Source organism: Dromaius novaehollandiae, chromosome 3 (genome assembly GCF_036370855.1).
Source record: "Dromaius novaehollandiae isolate bDroNov1 chromosome 3, bDroNov1.hap1, whole genome shotgun sequence".
NCBI lineage: Eukaryota > Metazoa > Chordata > Aves > Casuariiformes > Dromaiidae > Dromaius > Dromaius novaehollandiae.
The window spans coordinates 116,963,512-116,990,537 of NC_088100.1; the positions used below are offsets into that span (position 1 = coordinate 116,963,512).

General features: G+C 40.1%; 1 protein-coding gene and 4 non-coding genes across 5 annotated transcripts; all 5 read left to right on the top strand.

Moving 5' to 3' along the window:
• The first annotated feature begins 10 nt into the window (after positions 1-10).
• WDR43 (WD repeat domain 43) lies at positions 11-25,701 on the top strand. Its single transcript, XM_064509909.1, has 18 exons — positions 11-358; positions 4,673-4,807; positions 6,411-6,532; positions 12,500-12,620; positions 13,804-13,943; positions 14,453-14,555; positions 15,655-15,719; positions 16,159-16,330; positions 16,837-16,923; positions 18,919-19,050; positions 19,544-19,681; positions 20,574-20,660; positions 22,051-22,082; positions 22,871-22,934; positions 23,843-23,956; positions 24,453-24,522; positions 25,110-25,162; positions 25,262-25,701. Exons 1-18 carry the CDS (start codon positions 134-136, stop codon positions 25,379-25,381), a joined length of 1,980 nt encoding a protein of 659 aa, XP_064365979.1. The 5' UTR covers positions 11-133; the 3' UTR covers positions 25,382-25,701.
• Positions 6,990-7,067, top strand: LOC112980118 (small nucleolar RNA SNORD53/SNORD92). The gene has a single exon (XR_003258354.1). It is a non-coding gene; the product is annotated as a small nucleolar RNA SNORD53/SNORD92 (small nucleolar RNA).
• On the top strand, positions 12,761-12,844 carry LOC112980119 (small nucleolar RNA SNORD53/SNORD92). The gene has a single exon (XR_003258355.1). It is a non-coding gene; the product is annotated as a small nucleolar RNA SNORD53/SNORD92 (small nucleolar RNA).
• Positions 14,052-14,135, top strand: LOC112980120 (small nucleolar RNA SNORD53/SNORD92). The gene has a single exon (XR_003258356.1). It is a non-coding gene; the product is annotated as a small nucleolar RNA SNORD53/SNORD92 (small nucleolar RNA).
• LOC112980117 (small nucleolar RNA SNORD53/SNORD92) lies at positions 17,879-17,958 on the top strand. Its single transcript, XR_003258353.1, has one exon. It is a non-coding gene; the product is annotated as a small nucleolar RNA SNORD53/SNORD92 (small nucleolar RNA).
• Positions 25,702-27,026: the final 1,325 nt, after the last annotated feature.

Below are 27,026 nucleotides of genomic sequence, written 5' to 3' on the forward strand. Positions count from 1 at the left end.
CTTCCGGCGCGGCGCGGTGACGCCTCGCGGGGGGGCGCGCGTGCGCGGCGCGCGAGCACGTGGCCGGTGGTGCGCCGGCGCGGCGGGGCGCGGAGCGGCGCGGAGCCGAGGGCCGGGCCGGGCCGGGAGCGCCATGGCGGCGGCGGCGTGCGGCGGGGAGGTGGTGGTGCGGGCCTCGTGCGCCTTCTCCCCAGGCGACCGCCGCTCCCTGGCTGTGTGCGGCGCGGATGGGCGGCTGCGCGTGTGGGAGACGGCGGGCAGCCGCCTGCAGCACGAGTACGTGCCCTCCGCCCACCTCAGCGCCGCCTGCACCTGCCTGGCCTGGGCCCCGCCGGGCGGCCGGCAGCCCCCCTCCAAGGTAGGACGCGGGCCGCCCCTGGGGCCGCCCGCGTGGCCGCCGCGCCGCGCTCCGCCCTCCGGGCGCCATGTGGCGGTGCGGGGCCGGGGCCGGGAGGGCCATGGGGCCGGGACGGGGGGGCCGCGGCTTCGTTCTGGTTCCCCAGCGCTTCCGCGGGGTCCGCGCAGCCCGGGGGAGCGGGCAGTGCAGCAGCGGGGGCGTCCAGCGGGGAGCCTGCTCGTCTCGTGTGTAACCCGGGCGGGATAACCCTCCCGTGGAGGAGCAAGGTGCTCTGCTTTGCCTCGTGGTGGCTTAGCCGGAGAGGCGGCGTTGGGGAGCGGGCCAGATGCTGCTCATATGCTGCTGGGTTACGTCTGCTTCAGGTAGGCTTAAACACGCTCTCTCTCCACTCTAAAACATTTCCACGCGACCTGCTGGAGTGCCAGCGGCACCTCTTCCAGAGCGCAGGAGCCAGCACGTAGGTATCTAGTAACTTTATTCACAGTGCTCGTCAGGGGGCTTGGAAGTTCTCCGCGTTGAGTTCGTTTTATTTAGCGCTAACCGCAACAAGCAGTCAGCCTGAAAATACCTGGAGAATAGCTCGGTAAGATGTCATTTGGTAGTATTTACATTGAAGTAGTTTTACTTTCATTAGCTGGAACACACCGTTTCCTGAGCACAACATATCCCTTGGATGGAGTACGCACGATCCACCCTTTGTCATCAGAAATACTGTGACTGAGGGTTTTTTTAATACATTCTGGTATGTAGACAGTTTAGTATATTGGAAATACCATAACGAGTATTTTGAAGTGCTTAACGCGCTCATGACCAGTGTGAAGGAAGACTGCTGTTCTGTTTTTCATCAGTTCAGGCACTCAATCTCTAAACTTTAAGGGTTTAAGGGCAGCTGAAGTGTGCAGTGGAGTCCATTAGTTCTGGACTGGCTTTTCTTTAACTTGCTTGTTCGTAATGTAACTTTGAAGAGGAGGAAAAAAGGATATGTGCACTAATTAATTGGAAAGCTATGTAGGTTCTTCTGCACTTTCTTGCATCCAGATTGAAACTTGCTTATGAAAATGGAGCTAATCTATGCTGTCAGCAGCACACCTTAAACACCTAACATAGTGCACTATTGTGGTACACTAGGTAAGCACAATAGGTAAGCACAGGAGGTTTGAGTGACTTCTGAAAACTACTAATCCCTTTCTAGAGAGCCACTCTAAAAGTGACAGGTACTGCAATTTAACCTTTTCGTAGGGTTGCCTGAAGAAGGGACTTCTTTATCATCCTAGTATGCTGTCAACCACCTGAAAGTTGGTACATTTTCAAGTGGAGCTGGAAAGCATACCACGTCTTAGAATATGTATGCTGTATACTTTCATAACTCATTGGTTTGTCCTCAGACTGAGCTGAAGAACTAAAGCTATGATGGGTCTGCCAAATACCTTGTGTTGCACGTGTTTTTTCTAACATTGTTTAGTCTTTTTTCTATTTTTGCTGGAGAGTTGACAGCTCTGTAGCTAGTACTAGTATCTGGTGTTCAGCAGTAACACTGTACCAGTAGGTATCCAGAAATGGTGTTTGGCCAAGTTGCACCTAAACTAAGTATGTTTGGACTCTTGCCATGTTAATGAAGGCCACATTTTTAGAGGGGAATATTAGAAATGAAGTTTTGAACTCCAGGCTCTGGAATTGCTGGTACTGTGGTGGCTTACTGGGACATTCCCTGCACACATGCTTTAGTAGTGCGAGTGCTTCCCGCTTGTCATGTTCACCGTCTCCCCTTCCATGAGTTGGTGCCTTGTGCAACACTGTGTGGTCCACCAGACTTTCAGGATAGCTTCCTCCAGTTTCTTTGTGATAACTGCTCTGTCATCTTCAGCTCTAAGGTTCTTCAGGGCTGTCCCCACTGCAGAGTTTTAAGTGCTTTACTTCACATCTGAGCAACAGGGATGTGATTTCTTGGGGTGGGGGGAAGTCTGTATGTTACTGTCTGCCATACTCAAGAAAGGAAATTATGGAAGACCGTGTGCATGATTCCTTTACTTTTAACTTATTTTTAATCTTTATTACTAATTAAAATACTGTGCTTTTTCAGTGAAAGCTGAAAGAATTCTAAATCTGAAAATTCAAAAGTAACTGATACTTGGTATAGCTAAGCTCTCATGTCCTATCCATGAAAGCTAGATGTTCTTACATTTAAGGCCCTGGTTGACAAGCGAGTTTCACATGGATTTCTACTGCAAGTTTGCAAGAAGCCTGTCTATGCACTATCTAATGTGGGTCAAGAAAGGAGTTTGATTAATTTCTTAGCTCTCAGAGTGTATTTTTTAGACATTTCCAACACTAATTGGTGCCTGAATTTCCCACTGATAGTTCCTTGAAGCAAAATTCTGTGACAAAATGCCCCATTAATAATGCTGATGGAGGCTGGTCAATAAAGAAGTAGGATGTAAAAAAACGTCTTTCAAAAAACTTTCAGTGCCCCTAGCTTTCTCCTTGACTTTGGAAATCTGTGGACTTTTCTGTGATTTTGTTGCTGTGTAATGATACCTTTTGGATTGTATCAAGGAAAGTCAATTATGACAAATAGAAATGGGAGGAAAGTGAATGAATTTTAGTTAAAAGACTGAATGGAAGGGAAGAAGAAAAAATTTGTTCGTTTGTGTTTTAACTTTGGAAAAGGGGGTGGGGAGGTGGGAGGCATAACTAATAAAACTGCCTGAAGAGATTCAAAAAGTATTAGAAAAGCTGTACTTGCATCTCCACTGGCTTATGCGGTCCTTGTCTTTGCATGTCAAAGAACTATTTCAGGATGGCTCAGTTGGCATTGCTGCCAAAAACTTAACTAGTTTATTTAATGCATGAGTCTTTTATCATATGTTGTCTTAGAACCTGATTGATTTACTTGGTTGTGCTTTGCAACTGCAATGGTTTCTCAGCACCTATGTTTTCACTGTGTTTTATAAACACTTTTCCTTTTCCAGGAAAGATGAAGTCTAAACAAATACTTGCAAAAACAGTGTCCTCTCCTTTCTCCAGAGCTTGCTTTTGATATAAAAATAGTTATATGGCATTTCTCTATTTATTGGCTTAAAATGAAACATGTTTTCTTTTGGAAAACTTTGTCTGTGTGTGTTGAATACACAGGAGAAGTCCCATTTCTTCCAAGAACCAAAGTACATATCCTGCACTGTTAAAATTTTAAATTTGAGCTGTGGTGAAAGCTTCCAAAGCTTGATTGTCATTATATTTATGGGCTTGAGTAAAAATTATTGAGTGGTATGTCTATTGTATGACAGGTAGCTACACCACATGGAGCTTATACTGAGCTGGTTGCTCACATTTTATCTCTGTATGAGTATGCTTTGGTTTCTTCTGGTTGTTCATTAGTGCAAATATATTTGTTGTGTAGAGGAAGCATTAACTGTGTGTGGTGAATTTTTTTTTTTTTTAATCTGAGAGGATGCTTGGTCGTGACATAAAAAACATAAGGAGACTTAAAGTCCAATTTAAAAACTAGCTGGCAGTTTTGGGGATGTCACCTTCTTCTAAAATGCATTTTTTGTGATTAGTTATGTGGGATTAACTCACTGAATAAATTTAGTGGTTTCTGAATTATGGCTTGCTCAAGCACCAGTCCTGTTCCTTCTTCCCTTCCCAGTGATATGCTGTATTCACACACTTTTGGTTAAGAAAGATGAAGTGAAACCCCTCCATAAGGTGGTTGGTCACGCTCTCAAAGCAAGAGAGTAAAGACTTAAGGATCGTCCGATTATAGGAGAACTTGTGATACCAACTTCAGGACCTGGGTAAATCACTTGGCTTCAAGTTCTAGGTGCTTCCCTCTGCAAAGTGGTTTAGCGCTTTCTATTTTAAGAGGCATTATGAATATTTAGGAGTTGCAAAACTGGTGTGAATAGCTTTTAAGATATAGTAAACTGATCATTTCTGGTAAAACTAACAAACCCTTCCATTCTGGAGTTGAAATATTCTGATCTAGTTAATCTTCTGCCTTTGGGAAGCTAACTCTATGAAAAACTTGAGTGAGTTTTTCCCTTGTGTATGTGGTCGCTAGGCTAGCAAAATGTTCCCCTTCAGATATTTCCAAATGACTCATAGCAGCTTTATTACGTTGTACATGGAAGTACAAGATGGGTCTCTTTAGGTTGTTCTGCACTTCAGTGTACAGGTGTCTTCCTCGTTGCACCTTATCAGAGTTTGCACTTGGTGACAGCATCTGAAACTTGCAGAAGTTTTTTTCCCTCTGCTCTAATACTGTAAGTAGCTGGTGGGACTAATTTGTTTTATTTTTGTTTTTCAATTTTTCAGGATGGCCCGCAGAGGAAAAAACGGAAGTCTGAAGTTACAGAAGTGGACAAGCAGTTAGATATCCTAGCTATTGGCACAGCAGTTGGTAGCATTTTGTTGTATAGCACAGTAAAAGGAGAATTACAGAGCAAACTAGTAAGTAATGTATTCTATATCGCGCTGCCAAATAGTAATGATTTCGATCAGTATGTACTGCTGTATCTGCTGCTCAAAACCAGTATAAAAGTAATGTAATCATTCAGGTGATTGGGAATCTCAGAATGGTGCTTCTTCTGTTGTTGGCAATATATACAAGTTGAGAAATCTTGGTTTTGAAATTAGTGCAATATCTTAACATTATACATGAATTTGTTATTTTACTTTAGAAACACTAGTAATGATGGAAGGCATAGTCGAGCAGTTAACTCCTCCATGGGAGTGTCATACCCCCAGTGCGTGTGCAGTGTTGTGGGGAAAGAGGGCAGGATTAAAGCTTTCACCGTCTCTTGTGGAGATGTCACACTGGTGGAGTCTTCTGTACAGATGCAAACTTAGCCCTTTTGTGGAAGCTTTTAGGCCCTCTCAGTATATGATCTTTCTCAGTTGAGATATTCTGATTTTTGGCACTTGCCTTTCTCATTGGTAACGTCTATCTTAGGACGTAGTAGTTTGTTTAGTCTTGAGCTACGTAATATGCAGTATAAATCTGTAAGAGTGATTCTATGAAGTGCATGTATGAAATACTTTGCATTCTCTTGCTTCTAAGCTGTTAGTTGCATGTATGGTGATAAATGTACATCAAGAGAAATCAATGACTCTTTAAAATCACGATGCATCCAAGTGACACTAGTTAACCAGTATTAACTCTTATTTTATTGAAAAGTTGTATTTGTAGCTGAAAAGTATGAACAAAGTAAAGGTGTTTCACATGAAAATTTATGATTTTGTTCAGTTTGTGAAAACATTGGCTGCTCTTCTATAGCAGCAGGGTAGCAGGTGTTATTTAGTTTGTTCTTTTTCTATGGATAGTTGGAATCAAAATATTCCCACTGGAATAAGAGCAGTCACTCTTAGTCTTCTTTATTAAACAGAATGCCTTGCTGTGATTTATTTTTGTCTTGCTCAAAGCTGATTTGCAAAGACGACTTTTTGGGAGGAGTCCGAGCTGGCTAGTGCAGCTTCAAATAGTGAAATTTTATATGCTGCAGGACGTATTTTGATAAATGATAAAAGGGTATGTTTGCGCTGCAGACATCTTGATTATTTCATAAGAGATGTGGATGATGTCCTTTGTAGGGTCTTTTGATTGGATGATGGCTTACTCCTTCAAAGCTGAGTGCAAAGGGAAGGTTACCCATCTCTGAGCTCGCTTAAGCAAAGAGGTGCTTAGATGACTGTCAGCAAGACACTTGTGTTAGCCTTTCCTCTGAGCAAGTTTCATACTGTTAGACAGCTTTGCTTGGATGTGTGTTTATCAATGCTGGGCAGGACAATTTGTTGATAACTTTAAAAAGCTAGAACAGGAACTAATTCAAATAAATATTTCATACTTTAATCTGTGCACAGAAGTGTCTTTAACTGTTTATGTATGTGTTGTCCTTTAAAAACAAAGAAAAATTATGTGCTGTGCATCCCTCTTCAAGTTGCCAATGATTTGAATTTAGTTCCCGCAAGCTTGTTTAATGTGTTGGTGTCTGGAAGACTCGGTAGTCAAGGCTTCTTCATTTATTCATTAATGACCCTTTTTCACCTTTTGTAGGATGGTGGCCATGACAATAAAGTAAATTGTGTGAGGTGGCATCAGGACAACTGTTGCTTATATAGCTGTTCGGAGGACAAACACATTGTGGAATGGAACACACAGACCTGCAAAGTGAAGTGGTGAGTGATGCTTGTTTTCAGTCAAGTTTGTTGGTGCTTTTCTTTTTTTATTACCTCCTTCACAAGTTTTGGTGAGGTCCTGTTGGAAATGCTGCACTCTGCTATGCAGGCTTCGTGCTAGCAGCTGCTGGTAACTTTGTCCGCGGCATACAAGACTGACTGTCAGCTCTTAAATTTCCAAGAGCCTGGAAGTGGTTTTATTAAGGGATAAAAGAGTGATTTCTCACACTGTGATTTCTTTCTCTGTGTATTGGAAAGACTAGATGAAATGAATAACCACTAAGAGAAACTCAGGTCCCTCAGTGCTAACTTTTAATAGGACATAAGCTTCCAGTCACTTCTGTGACACTGAAAAATATAGCTTCTAGAGGATACCCTTGGAACTATGGGGGAACAGATACTAGAATATCTCGTCCAGGTTAGATCTGTACATGCACCCAGCATTGTTTGAAGTGCCTTGCTGTGATGATACCCACTTGGTTTTGCTTGCTAGTGGTCTGCAGTGTGGACAGTTTCCGCTTGGCTGTCTGAGCAGGCTAGTACTTTTAAAGTACCATTGGAGAAAACAGAGCTTAGTGCAGAATAACAAGATGTTTAGGGTAGGTATTTTTTTTTCTTTTGTAGTAAGGTAAACTCTTTTTAAGCTCAAAAGAAGATTTGTACTAGTGATCCTGGTTGTCTCCACCTCAATAAACTGCCTAGTATGTGATAGCACCTTGACCCTTCTCTTACGCTTGTTACTTTTTCCTAACGTTTTCCACTGTTGTGTTACTGTTGCTGGAGTTCGGCCAGTAGTGTTAAAGATGGTGGGGGCACTGCAGACAGCCCACTATCAATAGCCTCTTCCATTTTCACTAGGAAAGAGATGCATCCTTAGGTTGTGTGGAGACCCTGACATAAAATAAAAGAAAATGTCTGTAAGATCTCCCCTTCGTTTTCTCTTAGGACTGAACAAATCCAGCTACCTCACCTTTTCCTCTTATGTCATATTCTCTAGCCCCTAAACCTCCTTGATGGCCCTCGACTGGGTTTACTCCAAGTGACTTTATTGTACGTCCCAGAACTGGACATGGAGCTCATATGTCTCAAAAGTACTTCATAGAGGAGAGGAATCCCTTCTCTTGACCTGATTGCTACCCTCTAGCTAATGTAGCCCAGTATGCAGTTGACCTCATTGCTGCAAGGGCTCACTGCTAACTCATGTTCAACTTGTCTGTGAGGATCCCCAGGTCCTCTTCTGCAAAGCTGCTTTCTAGCCATTTGGCCTCAGCCTGTACTGGGCTTTTTCCATTCCATGTGCAGGATTTTAATTTTTTCTTTGTTGAACTTCATGAGATTTCTGACAGCCCATGGCTGCAACCTGTTGAAATGCTCACAGTTAGCAGCTCTGCCCTTCAGTGCATCAATTGCACTTCCCAGTTTGGTATTGTCTGTGAACTTGTTACAGATATTAATGAAGACCTGGATGATAAATGAAGATGTTAAACAGTATTGGAATGTCCTTAAGGAGTGATGCTACTAACTGACCACCAGCTGGACTTCATACCAGTGACCAGAGCTATTTGAACCGGGCGATCCAGCCAATTTTCAGTACACCTTGGAGTCTTATCCACTCAGTCAATATAACTGTAATTTGGCTGTGATGATACTGTGGGAGACTTTGTTGAAAGCACTGCTAAAGTCAAGCTAAATGACATGCTGCTCTCCCCTTGTCCACCAAGCCAGTTGTCTCATTTAGAAGGCAATCAAGCTGATCCAGCATGATTTGTTCTTGGTAAATCTATGCTGTCTGTTCCCAGTCACCTTTTTGACCTTCATGTGCCTGGAAATGGCTTCCACGTGGGTTTGCTATATAATCTTCCCTGTTGTTTCCTGGATCCTCATTCTTGTAGATGTGACATTTGCAATTTTTTTCAGTCATCGGGAATCTCCCCTGATCTTCATGGCCATTCAAAGATGATAGAGTGCATTTGTAATAGCATTGGCCTCAGCACTTCTGGATGTATCCCATTGAGTCTCATGTTGTGTATGTCAGATTTGCTTTAGCGGTCCCTAACTTGATCTTCCTTTACTGTGGGTAATGCTTTGCTCCCTCAGACTCTGTCGCTAAGCTCAGGATCACAGAAGGCCTGATAGTGACCCTTCCATTCAATGCTTTGTCCTTTTCTTCATTCTGAATGGGTTCCTTGCACCATTCAGTTAACAGGCACCTAATATCTATAGTTACAATGTTACTGCTGCCGATGAGCCAGTAGATGCCCCTTTTGTTGGCCCTCATATTCCCTGCTGGTTAGAACACCTGCTGAGCTTTGGTTTTCCTAATTCTGTCCCTGCATGCCCAGGCAATGTTTTTATATTTCTCTGCATAGCCCATCCTCACTTTCACCTTCTCTATACTTCTTTTTTGTGTTTAAGCTCAGTCAGGAGTTACCCATTTGGCCAAGCCAGCTTCTGCAACATCTGGTGACTTTCTGCACATCTGAATGGACAGTTTTTGTGCTTTGAGGAGGTTATTCCAGAAGATCAGCAAACTTTACTGGGCCCCTTTGTCCTTCAGAGCAGTCTCTGGTGGGATCCTGCCAGCCAGTTCCCTGAACAAGTTGTAGTCTGCTCTCCTCAAGTCCAGGGTTGTAATTTTGCTATTTATCTGGATGATTTTTCTCAGGATGTTATATTCCATTGGTCTTGTGCTTGCTCTAGCTAAGTTGTCCTCAACCATCATATCCCTGACCAGTTCTCCCTTCTTTTTAAGTAGCTGGTCCAGTAAAGCACCTCTCTTAGTCTGGTTGTCAGTCACTTGCATCAAGAAATTGTCCTCAGCATTTGCCAGAAGTCTCCAGGATTGCTTGTGCTCTATGTTGCCCTTCCACCAGATGTTGGAGGTGATTAAAGCCAGGGTCTGGGACTGTGAAGCTTTATCTATTTCTTTTTAGTTGGGTGATATGTAGCAGATGCCCACCACATCACCCTTGCTGGTCTCTTCTGATCGTTACAGATAAGTTCTCAACTGGCTTTTTGCCTGTTTCAAAGCAAAGCTTCATGCAGTTGAGCCACCCTTTTGTGTAGAACAAAACTCCTTGCCCTCCTGGCCTGTCCTTCCTAAAGAGGCTTCCTAAAAGTCAGCGTTCCCATCTTCCAAGCTATCTTGCTGTTCTTCTGTGATCCCAGTGAGATCAAAGCACTGAAGTTGCACAAAGACATCTAATTCCTCCTGTTTGTTTCCCATGATGTGTGTGTTTGTGTGCAGGCACTTGAGGTGGGCCCCCATCATGCTGATTTCTCAGGGTAAATGTGAGAATCTTTCCTATCATGCATTTTCCTGCATGCTTCCCTCTGCCCCCGCAGAGGGGGCTTTGGTTACTGTCTTCACAACAAACCTAGCTTAATTCCTTCTTTACTAGATTAGCAAGCCTGTTGGCAAACTTGCTTTTGCCCCAGTTTGCCACGTGGGTGCCATATCTCCTTGGCAGCCTTTCTTTTGCTCAAAGGGCCCTTTAGTTACAAAAGCCAAAGACCTGTCTGTGACACCAGCTACTCAAACCCCTGCTAATGCATAGGATGCATCTACTCCTACCAGAGTCTTTTTCCATTGAACTGAGGAGAACACCACCCCTAGAAACTCTGCTAAAAGGTTGAATGTAATGATAACTACTTTGTGACAATACTCAGCTTCTGTTGTAACTAGTAGGAAAATACTGATAAGTACTCTTAGATTTGACATGGAGATTGAACATATAAAAGGAAATTACAGGCATTGTATTTACTAATTTTGAAGAGGGCAAAAAAAATCATTACTAGAGTATGTAAATAAAAGGTACACCCACAATCTAATATAATGCTTTTACCTGAAAACTTTTCTCTGTTGATATTACAAGTCATATCTAAGGTTACTGAAATTGAAAAGAGTAGAAGAATAATTCTTCCAAATTTTAGCCATGTTGACAAGAACAGAAAGAACAACACACTCAGCATAACTGTTTGTGCCTAATGTACCTCAGATTACAGGCATTCTTTAATACTTACGAGTACCTGGAAAATGAATTCTTATGTATCCCATGGGGAACTCAGGATGGTTGCTTTTGGGGTAGAGAAGTGGTGTTATATTTCTTTTGGTTTGCAAACTCCTAAAGCATTTTCCAGCAGAGGTATGGACTGCTAGATAAGGAATTCAAACCATACGACTATAGGTTTAACTTTTTAAATTACTGTAGAGGTAGTCCATAGAACCACTCCAGGAGATCTGTGGAGCACAGATTTAAGTTGCTGTTAGAGGTATGTGCTTTTGGGGAAGAGGGAGTTACTGTACAGGAGGAGGCAAGACAAGGTGTTGGAGAGAGGTAGGCTGCAAAGGGGGAAAGCAAGCCCTTAAGCATCTTTTATTACTTGTAAGTATTTCTAAAACATACTGCTTTTCTGCTTTTGAATGATCTTACAGCCTCATGGGGCTTGTAGCTGTGAAAATGACACCTTTAACTTTGAACAGTGGCTTGATCTGAATGCCTTTTTAAGCACATCAGTTGTTAAATGTAACTGATTTAAAAAAAAAAAAAAGATTTTTTTAAAAAAAATAGCCATGGGTGTGAGTATGGACTCTGTGTTTCTACTGGTTGCTGTTTCAGTAGCTTCTTGAGAGAATACGCTTTATGATGATGCTTTTATTGCAATAAAGATCAGAAACAAAAAAGCAGCCAATTTCCACAACTGTCTTTGTAAGAAATTGAAATATATGTTGGCATGCACGCTGGTTCTTTCAACTGTGGTGTCCCCCTAACGTGTCCCATCTCTATGAATTATGGACGATTATTTTTGTTTTATTTCTGTGGTAACTTTTTCACATCTCAAGTACTCTGAGAGCACTCAGATGCATTCGGTGCATCTCATTATTCAGCTTCTTGCTTCATGATGCCCTATTTAATTTTTTTTTCTGTAAAATTATATCAAGAATATCCTAAGCAAAAATTAAGATTTTTGCTGTGACTTACATTCTTTAGATTAAGAATAGTCTGATTTAGACTAGTTTTTTTAGTACATTTAAAACTAACTCCTTGTGCTCACCTCATTAAATGGAGCTAGGTTTGACGTTCTCTTAATCCTGTCCTCTTTGGAAGAGAATACAAAATTTTGTGGTATTCTGTGTAAGGTATAATGTTTGTGCAGTTTGTAGGCAGTAAAACTTTTAGCTTCTACGAATCAATGGTGATACAATAAATGGTGATACAATAGCAAGTTCTATTGTGGAAGAAATAAGAGAGGTGTTGCCCAAGCATGCAAAAGTTGTATGGAAATGTTTTAGAGCAACTGTTTATAATTGGATTGTGATGAATTGCAGGATACTTCTTATAAAGGGTTTGTGTTATGCTTTCCTTGTAATTTTGCCCTGTGAAAAACATGTAGTACTCCCTCTTTCTAAGCAGATACAAGCATTTAATGACAGCATTTTTTTTTTTTTAAATAGTGCTTTGAACTGTGGACTTCGTAGACTGTTAACGAGACCAAGTTTATTATTGTCCGTGTCAATGACAGACTAGGAAGCAAAACCAGGGATTTAGTGAGCCCTAATATTGTGGATTTTAGTATTCAGAGGTGTCCCATCTGGATAAGTTGGTATATGCTTTTTGGATTATGGTGCAAAGAAATGTCTTTAAGTGGTATAGCTCATGTTGCTCTATTTTGGGTAGTAGGCAGTATCACAGAATAGGCAAATGTTAAAAAAATGTGAACACTGGTTCAATATTAAGCATGTCTGTTTTTGATGAGCTTCCATATTATTATGTGTAAACAAATTTGAGGGAGAAGAGCAGAAATAGAATAGCTTTGACCTCATCTTCAACTTAGATTTTTTTTTAATAACTTTTCTTTAAAATTTTTAGCATGTCTGATGCACATTTTGAGATTACGCTAATGAATATTTTCTTTTGTTTCTCCATCTTTATCCCTTTGTGCAAAAATCCTGCATCCAAATTCCAGCAAGTGGAAAGCAGACAACAGCAGTGTCAGCTCTCTATGCCTCAGTCCAGATGGGAAGATGCTGCTGTCAGCTGGTAGAACTATAAAACTGTGGGACCTGGAGACCAAAGAAGTCTACAGAGTAAGTAATTTTGTTCAACTAGATGTAAAAAGTACACCTCTTTGTTGGTGACATTATGTATCTAGTGTTTGCTTATAGGACATCTGAAATTTTTTTGGATGTGAAGAGACAATTGACAGCTTTGGGATTGCTGGAAGCTGTTGCTGTGATGATACCCTCAACTGTGGTTTCAACTTGCTGACAGTTGAATGAGGACGTTAAATTCCTTGGCTGTGTCTGAGCATGCTACCAGCACCCTTTCTCAAACCTGTAGTATAAAGTTAGGTGCCCCCCACCCCGGGTCCCTTTCTAATGCTCTGCTAGCAGAGGAATACAGTTCACCGCAATATTAGTTTGCTGCTGACAGAGGTTTGTGTCTTTGAGCGCACTGACCTTTGTGATAAGTCTCTCTTTAAATCCATTGGGTTTCTTTGGGAAACTTCACGTAACTGGTGGCCTTCTTAGTTTTGCTGTTTAAACTTTTGGAAAGCATAGGAGCAAAACCCTTGTTTCTTGGGTAGGGCTTGCACATGAGCAAGTTACTCTGTTTTGACTGTTCCATAAATGCAGCTGTGCTCTGTTGCCTGCTGGTAGATAGGAGGTAACTAGTCTTTGGATCTCTCTTGGTACTTGCTATGGGGTAAGCAAGCCTTTACTTCAGGAGCCATACTGTTGTCTTGCTGGCGTATGGCATCTAGTGTGTATGTCTGCATCCCGTGATGGCCAAAAACATGATTTGCAAAAGTGGAATTGAAGAACTGATTTTTTGGGGGGTGGGGTGGATGGGTTTGAACAACTGTAGTAAGTCAGCAGACCTGTTTGCTTGTCTTAACAGCTGAAAATGAAACTGTGAATCTAGTTTCATTGTAAAAGATGAAGCACGTGGAAAAGTGTTTTTGACAGTAACAGCCATACAAGCAGATGCAGCTTCTTTTGCATGGGCTTAGTCTTGTTAAGTTTGCCTTTTATTCCTTGTTTAACTTTTAAAATTCTGATAATTATCTGGAAGTTTAGAAAACCTTTCCTTGAAATACAGAAATGGAAAGAAACTAGACTCTATGAATATAAAAAAAAATACTGGAATGTTCTTGTTCACTTAGTAACACTTGGATCGTTCCTAATGTTCTTTGTTAACTGATATTTTAATCTTTGCCATATGACTGCTTGTGGTAGTGTTTGAAAAAATTTCTTTTTTTTCTGATAGCATTTCACAGGCCATGCTACATCAGTTTCATCATTAATGTTCACCACAGTGAAACCTATGAATGAAAGTAAGCCCTTTGATGGAATTACAGGACTTTATTTCTTGTCTGGAGCTGTACATGACCGGTTACTGAGTGTATGGTATGTAAGCTTTTCTCCTTCCTGACTTTGTTTATAGTCAGTATTGAGGCTAGACTCAACAAGTATGTTCTGAGTTCTGTGATTAAGCAGAAGGGGCGCTCTGGAGAAATGCGATGATGATCTCTTAAATGGTGGTTTCAACTTACTGATTGTTGAATGAAGACATGAATTTCCTTGGCTGTGTCTGAGCATGCTTCCAGCAGTCACTGCTTAAATCACTAATGTATGCTGAGAGCATACTGTGTGATAGGCTTGCTTATTCTTTGAATTTATTGAAGGATTTAGGCTAGATTTTCTTCTTGCTTAATTTCACACGGAGTTACCTTGCACTTGGAATTAGAGCACTTAAGTTCTTAAAGCTGAGAGCTGTAGTTACAGCACAGGTATTTTTGGATGAGGTAAATACTACCACAGTCATCGTTTATAGGCTTTAATACTCTTCTTCTTCCCAGATGCAGAGGGTGCAGTTTGTGCTATGGTAAATAATGTGTGCTGTTTTATGTCTCCAGGCAAATCAGATCAGATAGGAAAGAAAAGAATGCCGTGATGTCTTTCACAGTAACAGATGAACCAACATTTATTGACCTGACTGTGTCAGAAGTCAAAGAAGAGGTAGGAGCAGTAGTTTGTAACTAAATATATTCAGCAATTTTAAATTGTCATTATCACTTTCCTTTTAGGGTGTGAAGAAAGCAGTTTGGTTTGTGAGTTTGATTTCTGTTATGCAGAAATGAGATCTGAGTGCTAGCCAATTCGTGGGTTGAGGATATTTGTTACATGTGCATTTATAAATAGTTTGAAACACTCATTTTGCAAAGCTACTAAGTACAAATTTAGTTTTTTTTCCATAGTCTTGCTTGTGATGGTGAAAATGTCTGTTGTTTCCTATTTAGGACGAGTTAGTAATCAGAATTATTTGTTAGATCTTGGCATCAAAAGCTACAGAAAAAGTATTTCTGAAATAGAGTTATGGTGCTGTTTTTTCTGATTTAACATGGCTTTGGCAGTATAACTGCATTTTGAATTAAGTAGTCTCTATTGAGTTGTAATAGAAACATGCATTCCCATAGTCTTTCAGTTTCATCAAGTAATACTTCTGTTTTCAGTTAAAGTAGAAGTGTTTTAAAGTAGTCGTCTTATGAAAAATGTCCGCATATGAAACTTGTTCATAAAACTGTTTCAGCCTTTAACACTTCCCCTGGTGCCTTTAGATTCCTTTATAAAGAGAGCATTTCATGCTATGCTTTTTAATGTTTCCAGTTGTGCCTCTTATTGCATACATTGGAGGTAGAGTATTCTGTAAAGTACACCTTTCATTTAATTGATCAGAGTCCTTTGTCTCAGTTTCTTTCTTCTAAGCATAGCCTCAGCCCCTTTGTGTATGCCTGTGCCTCTAGACGTGTTGGGAGCCATATTTTTGAAACATTGCTCCTCTCTGATAGTATCCAAACTGTTCAGATTTTGACATGGTCAGTAACCATACAGTAAAAATAGAGTTATATGAATTATCTTTTTGTCTCCTAATAACTGTCTTAAATGTTCTTGAGGTGTTACTATCTTTGACCTTCCTTACAGCCTTAGCTATATCTGTAGTGTGTTTAGTTACCGAAAAAAGTCAAATCATAACCACGCAAGCAGCTCTTGATGCCATGTACTTATAGGAGGTTTGTCTTTTGGTCTAATTAAAATCTTTTATTGTGAATTCTTTCAGCCTGTGAAGTTAGCAGTTGTGTGCAGAGATGGGCAGTTGCATTTATTTGAACATATTTTAAATGGGTAAGTTAGTATTCATTCTGAAGGTGTATTTGGGAAAGGTCTGGGATTATTGCAAGGCAATGCTGCAACATTTAAGCTATTACATCTGTACAAAAACCAAGTTCCATTCCAACTGGTCCTGTCTTAAATTATTTGACAAGTTTTTTGGGAAATGTGAGTTCTTTGGGTATGTGATGCAGGGAAGGAGTAGCTAGCATGCAGAAGGAGAACTTGTGTTGGGAGCTTTGCTGTGCTTTGCTATTAACTGTTGCTTTAGCCAAGGTTTTTGTCTCTGCGTGCCTCGTCTAAACCACCTGTAAGAGATGAAAACTGTAGCTAAGTTTGCTGAGGACTTGCTAATAAAAGGTGCTTAGATGTAAACAATATTGAAGTCTTTGAGGTAAACCTGTTGGATTTTTCCATTTCTTTCTCTCTCTCTTTTTTTTTTTTTTTTCCTCAGTTACTGCAAAAAACCCTTAACATCAAACTGCACTATCCAGATAGCAACGCCTGGAAATGATGAGGACTCCACGCCAAAACCAGTCCCTATTCTAGCAGCTGCATTTTGCACAGACAAACAGTCTTTGCTGCTTGTGTATGGTAACACCTTACAGCCCATCATAGAGAGAGTGGTATGTAAAACTTACTGAAGTTTTTGGAGTTTTCATAATATGGACTGCATACTGCTCTGAGTGGGAGGGTTTTGGGTTTTTTTTTCCTGGAATTGCATCATGAGACAAAGCTCGTCCCAGAAACAAAGGGAAGGAATAAGGAACATTTGCCCCCGAGCTCTTTTGAAGGGAGATTTGTATTCTTCCTTTTTTTTATTTTTTCAATTAAAATATAACTTAGCAATATTGCTGACTGCATGCTGCCATTTCAGCTGTTACTGAGTAGGCTATTGCAACGGCTTCTTGAAACTGGTTTTAATACTGGTTCAGTTTACCTGTGTGAGCCTCCTTGCAGAACATAGAGATCTGGTAACAAAAGGCAGATGTGCAAAGCAGCTGCTGTTCTAGAGTGGAAAAAAAAATCATTCTTCGCTATATCTCTGGAGTTTTTTCCCATTTTTCAGTAGCTTAATGAGTCATAGGGGTGAACTTCAGATGTTAACCGTTCTTATTTTTGTCTGTCCTAGTCTTTGAACACCACTGAATCCCACGTATGTTTGATACGGGATGTCCAGAAAGTGTTGGCACTTAAAACAGATGTGGCTGTAACAAAGGTGAGCTTTGTGTGAAATACGATCCCACTGCTGCTCTTGTTTTACTTTGGAAATGCTAGAACTCATTGCTTTCTTCTAAAACGAGGTTGGATTTCTGGATGGATCAGTTTAGTGCTGCAGTGTAGTAACAGATGTCTGTAGCACTCAAGCAGATGTGCGTGAAGTGTGCCTCGTTGTGTGTCCCAGCATGCTCTGATGCACGGTTACCCGCTCATAGCTCATAGGAAGTTCTGTTCTGAGCAGGTATGCTTAGATAGAGAGGATTCCTTCTGTCTGTTGGCTTCTTTTCTGCTCAAGATGAGTTCCTCCCCTAGAGTTTGTTATGTACAGGCTGTTTGACCCTAATGGTTTGGGGTGAAGTTTTCTAATCTAAATAAAATGAAGTAGAGCCTTAAAGGGTATGTCATTTTGACTCTTCCTTGAGTTGGCCTTCATATATTCCTACTCACAGGGATATGGCACTGGGGAATGGGAGCTTGAAGTTTAAATGGCCTCAGTGTCCACTGAGGCCACTTGCCACCATTTTCCCTCATACAGGGTCCCCTGGGGGTTAAGAGGTAGGTCATGAATTCTTTATCAATAAATACATGTATTCAAGGGCATTGCCTTTGCACATCCACGTTCCCTGTGCCCTTCTTGTTTCACTGGTGATGGAATTGCTAGTAAGGACCGAAGTGTTCCTCGGACGCGTCTGCAGGGCCAGAAAGGGGAAGACCCTGCTGGGAGGGTGTACATCGCACTGCTGAGTGCCCTCTCCTCTTGAAGGCCTGCCTCTCAGAGTTGGAGCATGTACAGCGGAAGTGAAACGCGCGGACGGCACTCTCATTCTAACCCATGAGTTAGCGACAGGTTATGGCACTCCATCAGCTGGGTGGGGCTTCGTGGTAATTCCTCACTGCCAGAGCCAGTGGGTAACAGAGTTGGAGTGCAGCGAAAGATGTAGGAATGCCTTGGCATGCAGTGATGACCTCCAACTTGGTTTCGCTTTTTTTCTGAATTCCAGTGAAAAGACATTTCTCTTGGCTGTCTGAGCATGCCTTGTGAAGAGAAAGATAGCATTAGTGTGTTGAACTAAGTAGGTAGTATTTTAATGTCATTGATGTTCTACAATAAAGTTATTGGACCATGGAATCAAATTTTTATTTAGGAAATCTAACTTTTACCCAAAGCACCTGGATGTTGATATGCTCACTGTAGTAGTTAATATTTGTATCACTTTACTGGGCACCCAGCAGGACTCAAAGTAAAATGAGTGGGTAAGTATGTCAATAAATGGCCTCCACAGAAGAGCTGCAGTTAAAGGAGTGTTCTGGAAGTAGCATACTCAACTATACATATCCTGTGTGGTTCAGGGGTGCACTGAGTTGTTAAACATACTGCCTTTAAAACTTGATCTTCTTTGTGTTATTGAACATAGATCCCATCTTTGGGATTATACCATGTTTGGTATAATCTAAGGTTGCTATGTTTGGTATCATGGTCATAGTCTAATTCAGACTACTGAGTTCTGCCTCTGAGCTCCCCTCAAAAGGAAATCAGTGCAATTGAAGTGGATGGTAACCATCTCTTACTGCTGCATGTTGCAGCTGTTTATAAGCAGTTGTTACCTTTCAGTGGAAAGTGAATTAACCTGCATGTTGTTTATGGGCTTGATTGTGTGGTATCTATTGCCAGTAAAGATCCATGTATTTGTTGTTGGAAACAAACACTGTTCACTGAGGGTTATGGGACAAGCTTGAAAAGAAAATGATTCAAAAGTGACTCCACAGGCTCTATAACATTTTAGTTCAGTTACGAAAATTAGCTGAATGTTGCTTTAAGTTATTTGTGGTTCTTAAAAATACAGGATTTTCTTAGTGTATACTTCAAGAAAATGTGTTGTGGCAGGCTGGTTTTACCATATGTATGAATCTCAGAATAAAATTGCTGTTTTAAATTCGAAGAAAGACCAAGCTAGTAGCAATTCATGCATATGTGGTCATCTCTCTCTGTTAGATCAAGACGCCTGTTGTGAACTCAGACACCAAAGTTCTAGTGCCTGGAATCCCAGGACATAGTGCATCCGTCAAAGCTCCACCCTCAGGAAAGGAGAAAAATAAAAGCAAAAGGAAACCAGGAGAGACAGAGGTAAAGTGCTTTAAAAGTATATATATTTATTTATTTTTATAACACAGCAATAATGAAGAAACTAGAATCATGTCATAGTTATAGTTCCTTTAGGTAAACTCTGACCTTCTGTGTTTGATGTGGAGGCAAAATTAATATTATCATCTCTTTGTATGAATGAGACTTCCCTGCAGTCAAAATCCTTTCCCTCCTCCAAGCCCTGTGCACATTGTCCGTAGTTTTGTCATGCTACTGCAGGACTTTGTCACATAGTTGTGCCTGTCTTGTGCTAAGATATACTGCTGCTTCTCAGTCAAAACTTCGTCTTTCCTACTTCCTCTGGCTATTATCTCTCAGTACATTTAAAATAATATGCAAAGACTGTTATTTTCTAGCACAGTAGAAGGGAATGATGTAGAAGGCTAGATGCTTCACTTTCAGCTTATGTCTCTGAGAAAGTGCTGAACAACTGAAACAACAATGAAATGACACTGCCCTTGTTTACTGTCTGCAGGAAAGCATTGAAGAGCGCCTGGGGGCATTGGATATTGATGTAAGCAAAGTAAAAACTCCAGGTGGCCTTCCACAAACTGATAGCTTCGCGGTACTTTTGGTGCAAGGCTTGGAAAGCAACGATTCAGACATCTTAAATGTAAGTGTTACAAGGTCATTGTATGGTGTTTAATCTGTTTGCTGAGACTTGTAGGGAGCCTTCCTGAAAATTGCAGGGGCTGAACAATCAAGATCCTGTTGTTCCTCCCTGCTGCTTTTTGCCAGTCTGCTGCTTGAGGCACTGATATTATAAATCATAGTAGTGGTATGACTTTTTCTTCCTTTTCTTTTTCTTTTCTTTTTCTTTTCTTTTTCTTTTTTTTCTTTTTTTTCTTTTTTCTTTTTTGCTGTTATCTACCTTGCTTTCAAAGCCAGTCTGTGAACTTTGAAGCAGATCTGTTTCTGATAAATTTGTTGTGTCACAGTTTGACTGTTTTACAAGTGATGTTACTAATATAATGGTCTCTTCTTCAGTTTGAGCAAGAGCATAATCTGTGCTTAGACCTGACTGGAGAGTTATTGAGTAGATATTGCTTGAAAAATGTATTGATGACAAAAGTTATACTTGATAAGCTCACTGTTGCACTTGGACTAGTGGGAAACAGTAAACTAAATCTTTCAGGAATTTGATTCTGATTAGAAATTACTTGTTACAAGTACTGGTCAAAGGCATTTCTTTACAGAAATGAAGCATAGAAAATAGCAAGAGAAATCCTTAATTTGTCTTTAGTGCTTTGTTTTTAATGTGGGGTGGTTATACTAGGGGTAGTGGTAGGTGCTTTTAAAAGGCTTAGTCAGTCAAGTGGCTTATTTTGTCAGCTGGAGCTGACTTGAAAAATGTCCTTTTCATAGCAAATCTTATTACATTTACCTTCATCAGAGCATACAAAGGTAGTGAAGTGGAAGGACATTGCAATCAAAAATACTTGGATTTAACTTAAACACATATTAAAGCTGAATGATTCTCTGATTATATTTTTCCATTTTAACAGAAAGTACTTACCACAAGAAAGGAAGCTTTAATAAAGAACACCGTAGCCAGAATGCCTATACATGCTGTCATTCCACTGCTGCATGAGGTAGGAGAGACTGCATTTCTTGTACTGTCAGACAAACCATATTTGACTTCTGTTCTAGCTGTGGAAATTCCAGGATGAATCTTTTGATTTTTAGCAATAAAATTGGCTGGTAGTTGTACAATAGAGAAATAATTTTTAATTTATCTCTGATATACTCTCATCTTATCTGGTTAAAGCTTGACCGAAGAAAAATGTGCCCCTGTCAGTGAGGAAGAACGTTAAGTGTTATAATAATATAATTGGGGAAAAAGAAGAGAAAAAGTTTCTTTAGTCCATGGTAAATGATTACAGTTGCATCTTTTTTTTTTAATCTATTAAAGTAGATGATAATTTTATAAATGACCATGAGTGCTAGCCTGAGCAAGTTAAATGAGCATAAGTCCATAAATATGCAAAACACTTGCATAAGAGAAGGAAGAGTAGGATACACACTTAAGGAGAAATGAGCTTAGATAGCATTTGGAAATTCAGGGGCAATTTCCTTGGAGTGTCTCACTTTCAAAGGTATCTCAGAAGCACTGTTGCTATATTGGGGCTCTTCAACATCGTTTAGGAATCATTTTTAAATGGGATTTAGCTTCTAAACTGCTTATTCAGTGAAATAAATAAAATTTGTATTTGAACTGAAATATTGTAATGCTTAGCCTTTTTTTTTTTTTTTTTAGAAATTACTGTATTTAAACTGAAAGTCTATTAGTTGCTCTTATGTGAATCATGTTCTGTAACGTAAGTTAACGGTCAGGTTTTTCTCCTGTATTTTAATGTGCTGGTCATTTCATTCATGACAGTAATCTTAACTGAAATTTTCATACTGCACATTTTTGAATGTTAGACTGCCATTAAGCATGTGTTGTGATATCTTCTTAGACTTCTTAGACGTTAATGGAGTGCAGCATTTTGTCTACAGGACCTGTATTAGAGAGTTTGAATACAATATAATCTTGGTGGATCCTCATGTAACTGTGCTTGACAGAGCTTGAGATTTGTTCTATAAAATATCCTTTACCTGAAGATAACTTCACTTACGAAACTGTCAACTTTGTAGTGGCTGCTCTGCTAGGCAGATACATAGAACGACACATAAAAAATCACAAGAGATTTTGTTCTAGTTATTCCTGCCAGCCTGAAGTTTCTCTGGATATATTGCATGTTATGAGTTCTAGTTTTATTGTAATAATGAAACTCAGCTTCTGCAGGTTATCAGCCTGCATATGGGAAGGAATAGCCAACAATATAATATTCTGGAGTCTGACAGTGGTTAATTCTAGCAAACTTCAAATGCATGGAGATTTTTCTGCCCCAGTATTGGGGCTGTCGCATGGATATAATGTTGAGTTGTGAAGTTATTGTGCATTTGTTGCTTGTTACTGACTATTTTTTGTCCCTTTAGCTTACGAAGAGATTGCAAGGCAACCCGTACAGGTAGGAGACATGTTCCCCCCAACTTAACTTTCTTGAAAACTTTTTAATGTTGGCAGTTGTGGTCCCTCACTCCACCTGTTGGTTGATTTCTGTAATAACTAATTAAACTGTAGCATCATGAAGTAAAAAATTCTGACCTGATTGCAACTGCTAAGAACTTATATCAAGATGCTGCTTTGTCAAGCTGAATGGGGTGAAATTAAAAAGGGAAAAGGCTATTTGAAATGAGCATGTTATCCCTGAGAAGGTACCTGAAGTCCCAGAATGTTGACAATTCTGACCTGATGAGCATGTAAAATAAAATCATTATCAGATTTATTGCTTGTTCAGATTACTTATCAACCAGATATCTTTAGACACCTCCTGGTGTTTTGTTTAGAAACAAACAAAAATCCTCAGTCTTGTTATATTGCTATTGGGATTGCTTTGATGAGACTAGCAAAGGTAATCTTCCCTGTTCCTAATTGGTAAAGGAGATTTCCCTCATTGTGGGTGGAAAAGAATATCATGCTTTGATCTTTCATTCATCTGAACCTTCTGTGAAAGACTTGGGAAGCACAGACCCCTGAGCGTGCCTGATTTTACCCCTTTATTTAAATGTCTTGTCTTTTCCTAAAAAATAGCTTACATAGGTATCTCGTCTGTATAGCCAAACTGTTATATTTCCATCTGTTTTTATCTTCTTGTGTAATGAAAGTGAAGCACTCTTATTAGAACTACTTTAGCATCTAGAAAATGAAATAGGTGTTTGTCAACCAGCATGTTTTTGATTGATTTTTCTTTTCCAGTGCCTCACAAATGGTTCGATGGCTAAAGTCTGTTTTTGCTCTACACGCCTCCTACCTTTCCACAGTAAGTACCATGCTGAAGGTTAATGTGTGTAAATAAAACTAGACTTAAACATCTAAATGTATCTGTGTTCTTTCTTCAGTAATCTCTCTCCTGCTATCCACATATGGCAGTGCCCAAATGAAAGTGCAGAGTGGCTGTATATCTGCCACTTTGCCATATTGCTGCACATTTGCTAGAATTTGTCTTAGTCATTCATGACATAATTATAGTCATCCCAAAGTCAAACCAAAATAAGTTTTGTCATACCTGTGAGAGTGAGGGAACAAAATAACTGTCAAAAAAATAATATAGCCTGTGTCGTTAAATCTTCTAGAACTAAATTTATTTTGCTGCTGTAATGCTAACCTTGAGCCTGTCTTGGGCATGACTAGATTGATAGGATGAATGTATGCCAGAGCTGGTGTGGGTAGGGTAGTGTATTAGCTTTTAGCTTCAAATCTTTCCTTCCTAACAAGTGATGGGTAAACTCACTCTTGCTCAGTTGAAAAGTAGCATTTGGGTACTCTTAGTTCTTTCTGTTCTTGGAGATCTCCCATCTATAAAAAGATGGCTGTGCATCAAAACTTGTACATGTTGCTGTTCCTGCATTCACAAGTGGTGTATATTCAGTTCCCATTTAGACAGCTTTACATCTACACCCACCTATATTAGTGACAGAGGAAAGGAAAAGTAGTAAAAGTAGAATTGCTGTGTTTTGAAAGCAAACGATGCTTCTAAACATGGCTAAATGTTAATTGATTAGGCTGCAGGTGATGTTTATGATGAACTCCGCTCTCCCTTCTGGCCGGAATAATATGAGGAAGCATTTTTTGGCCAAAACTTAAAACTGTGGTTTAAAAATTAAAAAATACGGCATTTGTGTATTGGCTAACAGCTTCATTTTTCTTCATCCCCCCCCTTCTCTCAAGTTGCCAGACCTTATTCCCCAACTGGGAATGCTATACCAATTAATGGAGAGCAGAGTTAAAACTTTGCAAAAGCTTTCTCGTCTGCATGGAAGACTCTTCCTTCTCGTCACCCAGGTAAGTTCCAGCTAAATGACATGGGATGTGTGGAAGAAACAGTCTGTGCAGACTTAGCCTTCTGTTGTGATGGCATCTGATGGGACCTGTCATTAGGAACTTAGTGTGGCTGCTTATACAGTCACACCGGTGATGCTGAAAGCAGTACAGTTGATTAACTATGTAGTTATTACTGATGGTGTTTTTCAGTGTTTTTTTTAAAAACACCCCTGCTCACTGAAAGTATTGCATGTTTTTTCCTGCCCAGTGTGTCTGCTAACACTTGGCTTTTTTTAAAGAGGAATATACATAAAAGATACAGAGCCACTTCAGAGCAGATGCCCCTAAAGATTTATTTTATGTCCTTCTTACATATTTGGCTGTTAAAATCCAATTATAAATGAATGAATATATGTAAAACTTGATGTAGATTTCATTTATATTGTTTTGAGTTTTGTTGACTTTTAAGGTTGGAATACATGATTGCATCTAAGGCTAATGTGCAAATTCCATTCAGGTTGCAGCATCGGAAAAAGTTCAGGATGTAACTGAGGTTAATCAGACTGCAAAGCTGGTGTATGAGGATGGTGAGTGTTGTATGCTAGCTGTAGTTCAACTCCCGAATTCACATGACAGCTGATACTTGATGCCTGTTTATGTTCTAGCGCTTATCTAGTAGTGGACAACCTATGGTAGAGAGTTTTTGTGGGGCATCCATGGCAAGAAAGTGAGTAGTAAATGGTGGGGACATCTTACAGTTGGTTGTTCCTTCTTCCCCTTCCCCCTCTTTCCCTCCAGTTCAGTTTGCAGCTTAATTTAACTGGCAAGAATCTAGTTTTCCTACCTCAAATTTCTAGTACTAACTGCTGTTTTGCTAGGGTAGATTCAGTCATGGAGGTTTTACTTGTTTGAGTCAGCAGGACTTCAAGGTAATGGTGTCAGTGTGTGTGCAGGTACACTTCTAGTTTGGGCCTTTTGTCTGCTGTAACTTCACACAGAAGTGATTAGTACCTGGTTCATTTTGATCAACATAGTCTTCAGGTAGAACTAGTTTTGGAGTTTAAATCACACAGTGGGAGGAGCTCTAGCAGCATGTGGGGTTGGGTTTTGTTTGAACAAAGACATTTTAAAGTCTCTCTGTTCTCCAGGCTAAAGGATTATTTTCTCTTTGTAGAATCCTCGGAGGAAGGGTCTGATGATGAGATGATTGCAGATAAAGATTCAGATGTAAGTGGAATCAGACCAGATCTGACTGATTCCCCTTCTCTTTTAACAATAGTTGTGCTAGTGTCAAAGGTTCAAACATTCCTGTTTATTTTTCCCCAGGAAAACTGGGATGAAGATGATGAAAAAGAGGAGCAATCAGATGAACAAGACATGGCTGTTGAAAAGGAAATCAATGGCGATTCTGATTTGGAACCAGAAAATGAAAGCGAAGAAGAATAACAGCATAAAAGAATAAACTTTACAGTTTAAAGAAGCGGGCCACCAGAACTCTCTAATTCTGGATCATCTTGTTAGAAGATGCATAGTTGCATATAGGGAGTGCAGACTCGTGCACAGCCTATGTGCAGAGGCACATGTGGGGCACTGTGCATTTCTGAATCCAGAATGTTTAACCACGCCAGCCTTTTCTCGCCCTATTTCCCTGCGCTTACTATAGAAACATTTCTTCCACCTCATGGTCAGATTATGCCTGTCATGTGGACATGCATTTGTATCTCAAGTGAAATAAATCTGCCACCGCTGTTTGTGTGGTAAACTTGGTTCAGCTTTACATTGAATTTGTTTCAAATATTCAAGGATCAAAGACAACCGGTCTGTACTTCTTTTCATGCTTCAGTTAGCAATAGCAAGTGGGCATCCTGCTGCATTTTTTCAAAAAAAAATATTTTTGTAATATTTAAATTCTCTACTGAATTTCTTTTTCTTCCCCCCCATCCTTCATCGGTTCAGCCATGCCTTGGCAATATGTAAATGCCAACCTGGCTTAAAAATGGCTCTTTCTTTTTTTAACAAATTTGAACTCAAGACTTTTATATGTATAAATCAATGACTTTTCTTGTGCTTCAAAAGGACAGTAGAACTATCACTGGTTCCTAATTTTGTTTTAATTGAGGTTGTATATAAGTTTAATGCTAACGCAGAGGATAGACTGTGTTGAATTGGGTGGGGAAAGGGGAGTAAAAAGGCAGGGAAATGAGAAGGTGAATGCTTGCGAATATGTAGCGCACAGCTGTACGTTTATTACAGATTTTTAATCTCTCCGTGGCAGAACAAGGATAGCTATTTGCTCAGCTAATGGAAGCTGAAGTGGTATAAACACATTTTTAAGAGCAAAATGCGGTAAAGGTTTGAGCCATTCACCAGTATAATGTACAATATATTTGTCTATAAATGGAGCTGTTGCAACTAGATACCGCCCTCTTTGTAAAGTGAATAAATATACATCTCCTTTACCAAATACCTGTCCTGTGGTGTTTGTTGAGAGAGACCATAGGTGGCTGTTAAGGATGAAATGTGCTTTTTGTACAAACTAGATTTCTAGCTGAGGAGGAATCCAATCTAAAAGGTTACTGTGTTGTGAAAAGCATCCGTTATTCTTGGTTTCATAGCTCCTTGTGTTCCCAGTCATATCTGCTGGTTTATTCACTGCTGTGGGGTTGCAATGGTATCTGGAGGGCACAGTGGATTGTATTGTTGACAAAATTGGAAGAGATATGTTCTGCCTTCAGAGAGATTAAGGTAAGCAGGCTGCAGTTTGAGGCTTCCAATCTTTGGAGTGTTTTAATTCACAGGGAATTAGTGTCTTCAGTTTGTAAAGCTGGGCTGTTATGTCATTACTGAGATACTGTGGAAATAAATACAAATGCTTGTGCATTGTTTTTACTCATGCAGGTTACCAGATTTAGCTAAACTGATGTGTAAGTTTTTAACCAGTACTGATACTTCTATATGCAGGTTGGCTTCAAATCAGGCAAAAAAAAGATGGATGCGAATGGAGGTCTGTTGCATCTCAGGTGAGTGCCTTGTCTGCTGAGCTCTTGGGGCCCTGGGTAACACAAGCAGCAGCTGTATTTGATTGTGTAGG

Excerpts from the sequence above, each read along its gene's own strand:
- WDR43 (XM_064509909.1), top strand. The coding sequence starts at position 134 with ATGGCGGCGGCGGCGTGCGGCGGGGAGGTGGTGGTGCGGGCCTCGTGC. Across the intron at positions 16,924-18,918 it reads CAGATGTGGCTGTAACAAAG|ATCAAGACGCCTGTTGTGAA; the intron begins GTGAGCTTTGTG and ends TCTCTCTGTTAG. Across the intron at positions 24,523-25,109 it reads AAAGCTGGTGTATGAGGATG|AATCCTCGGAGGAAGGGTCT; the intron begins GTGAGTGTTGTA and ends TTCTCTTTGTAG.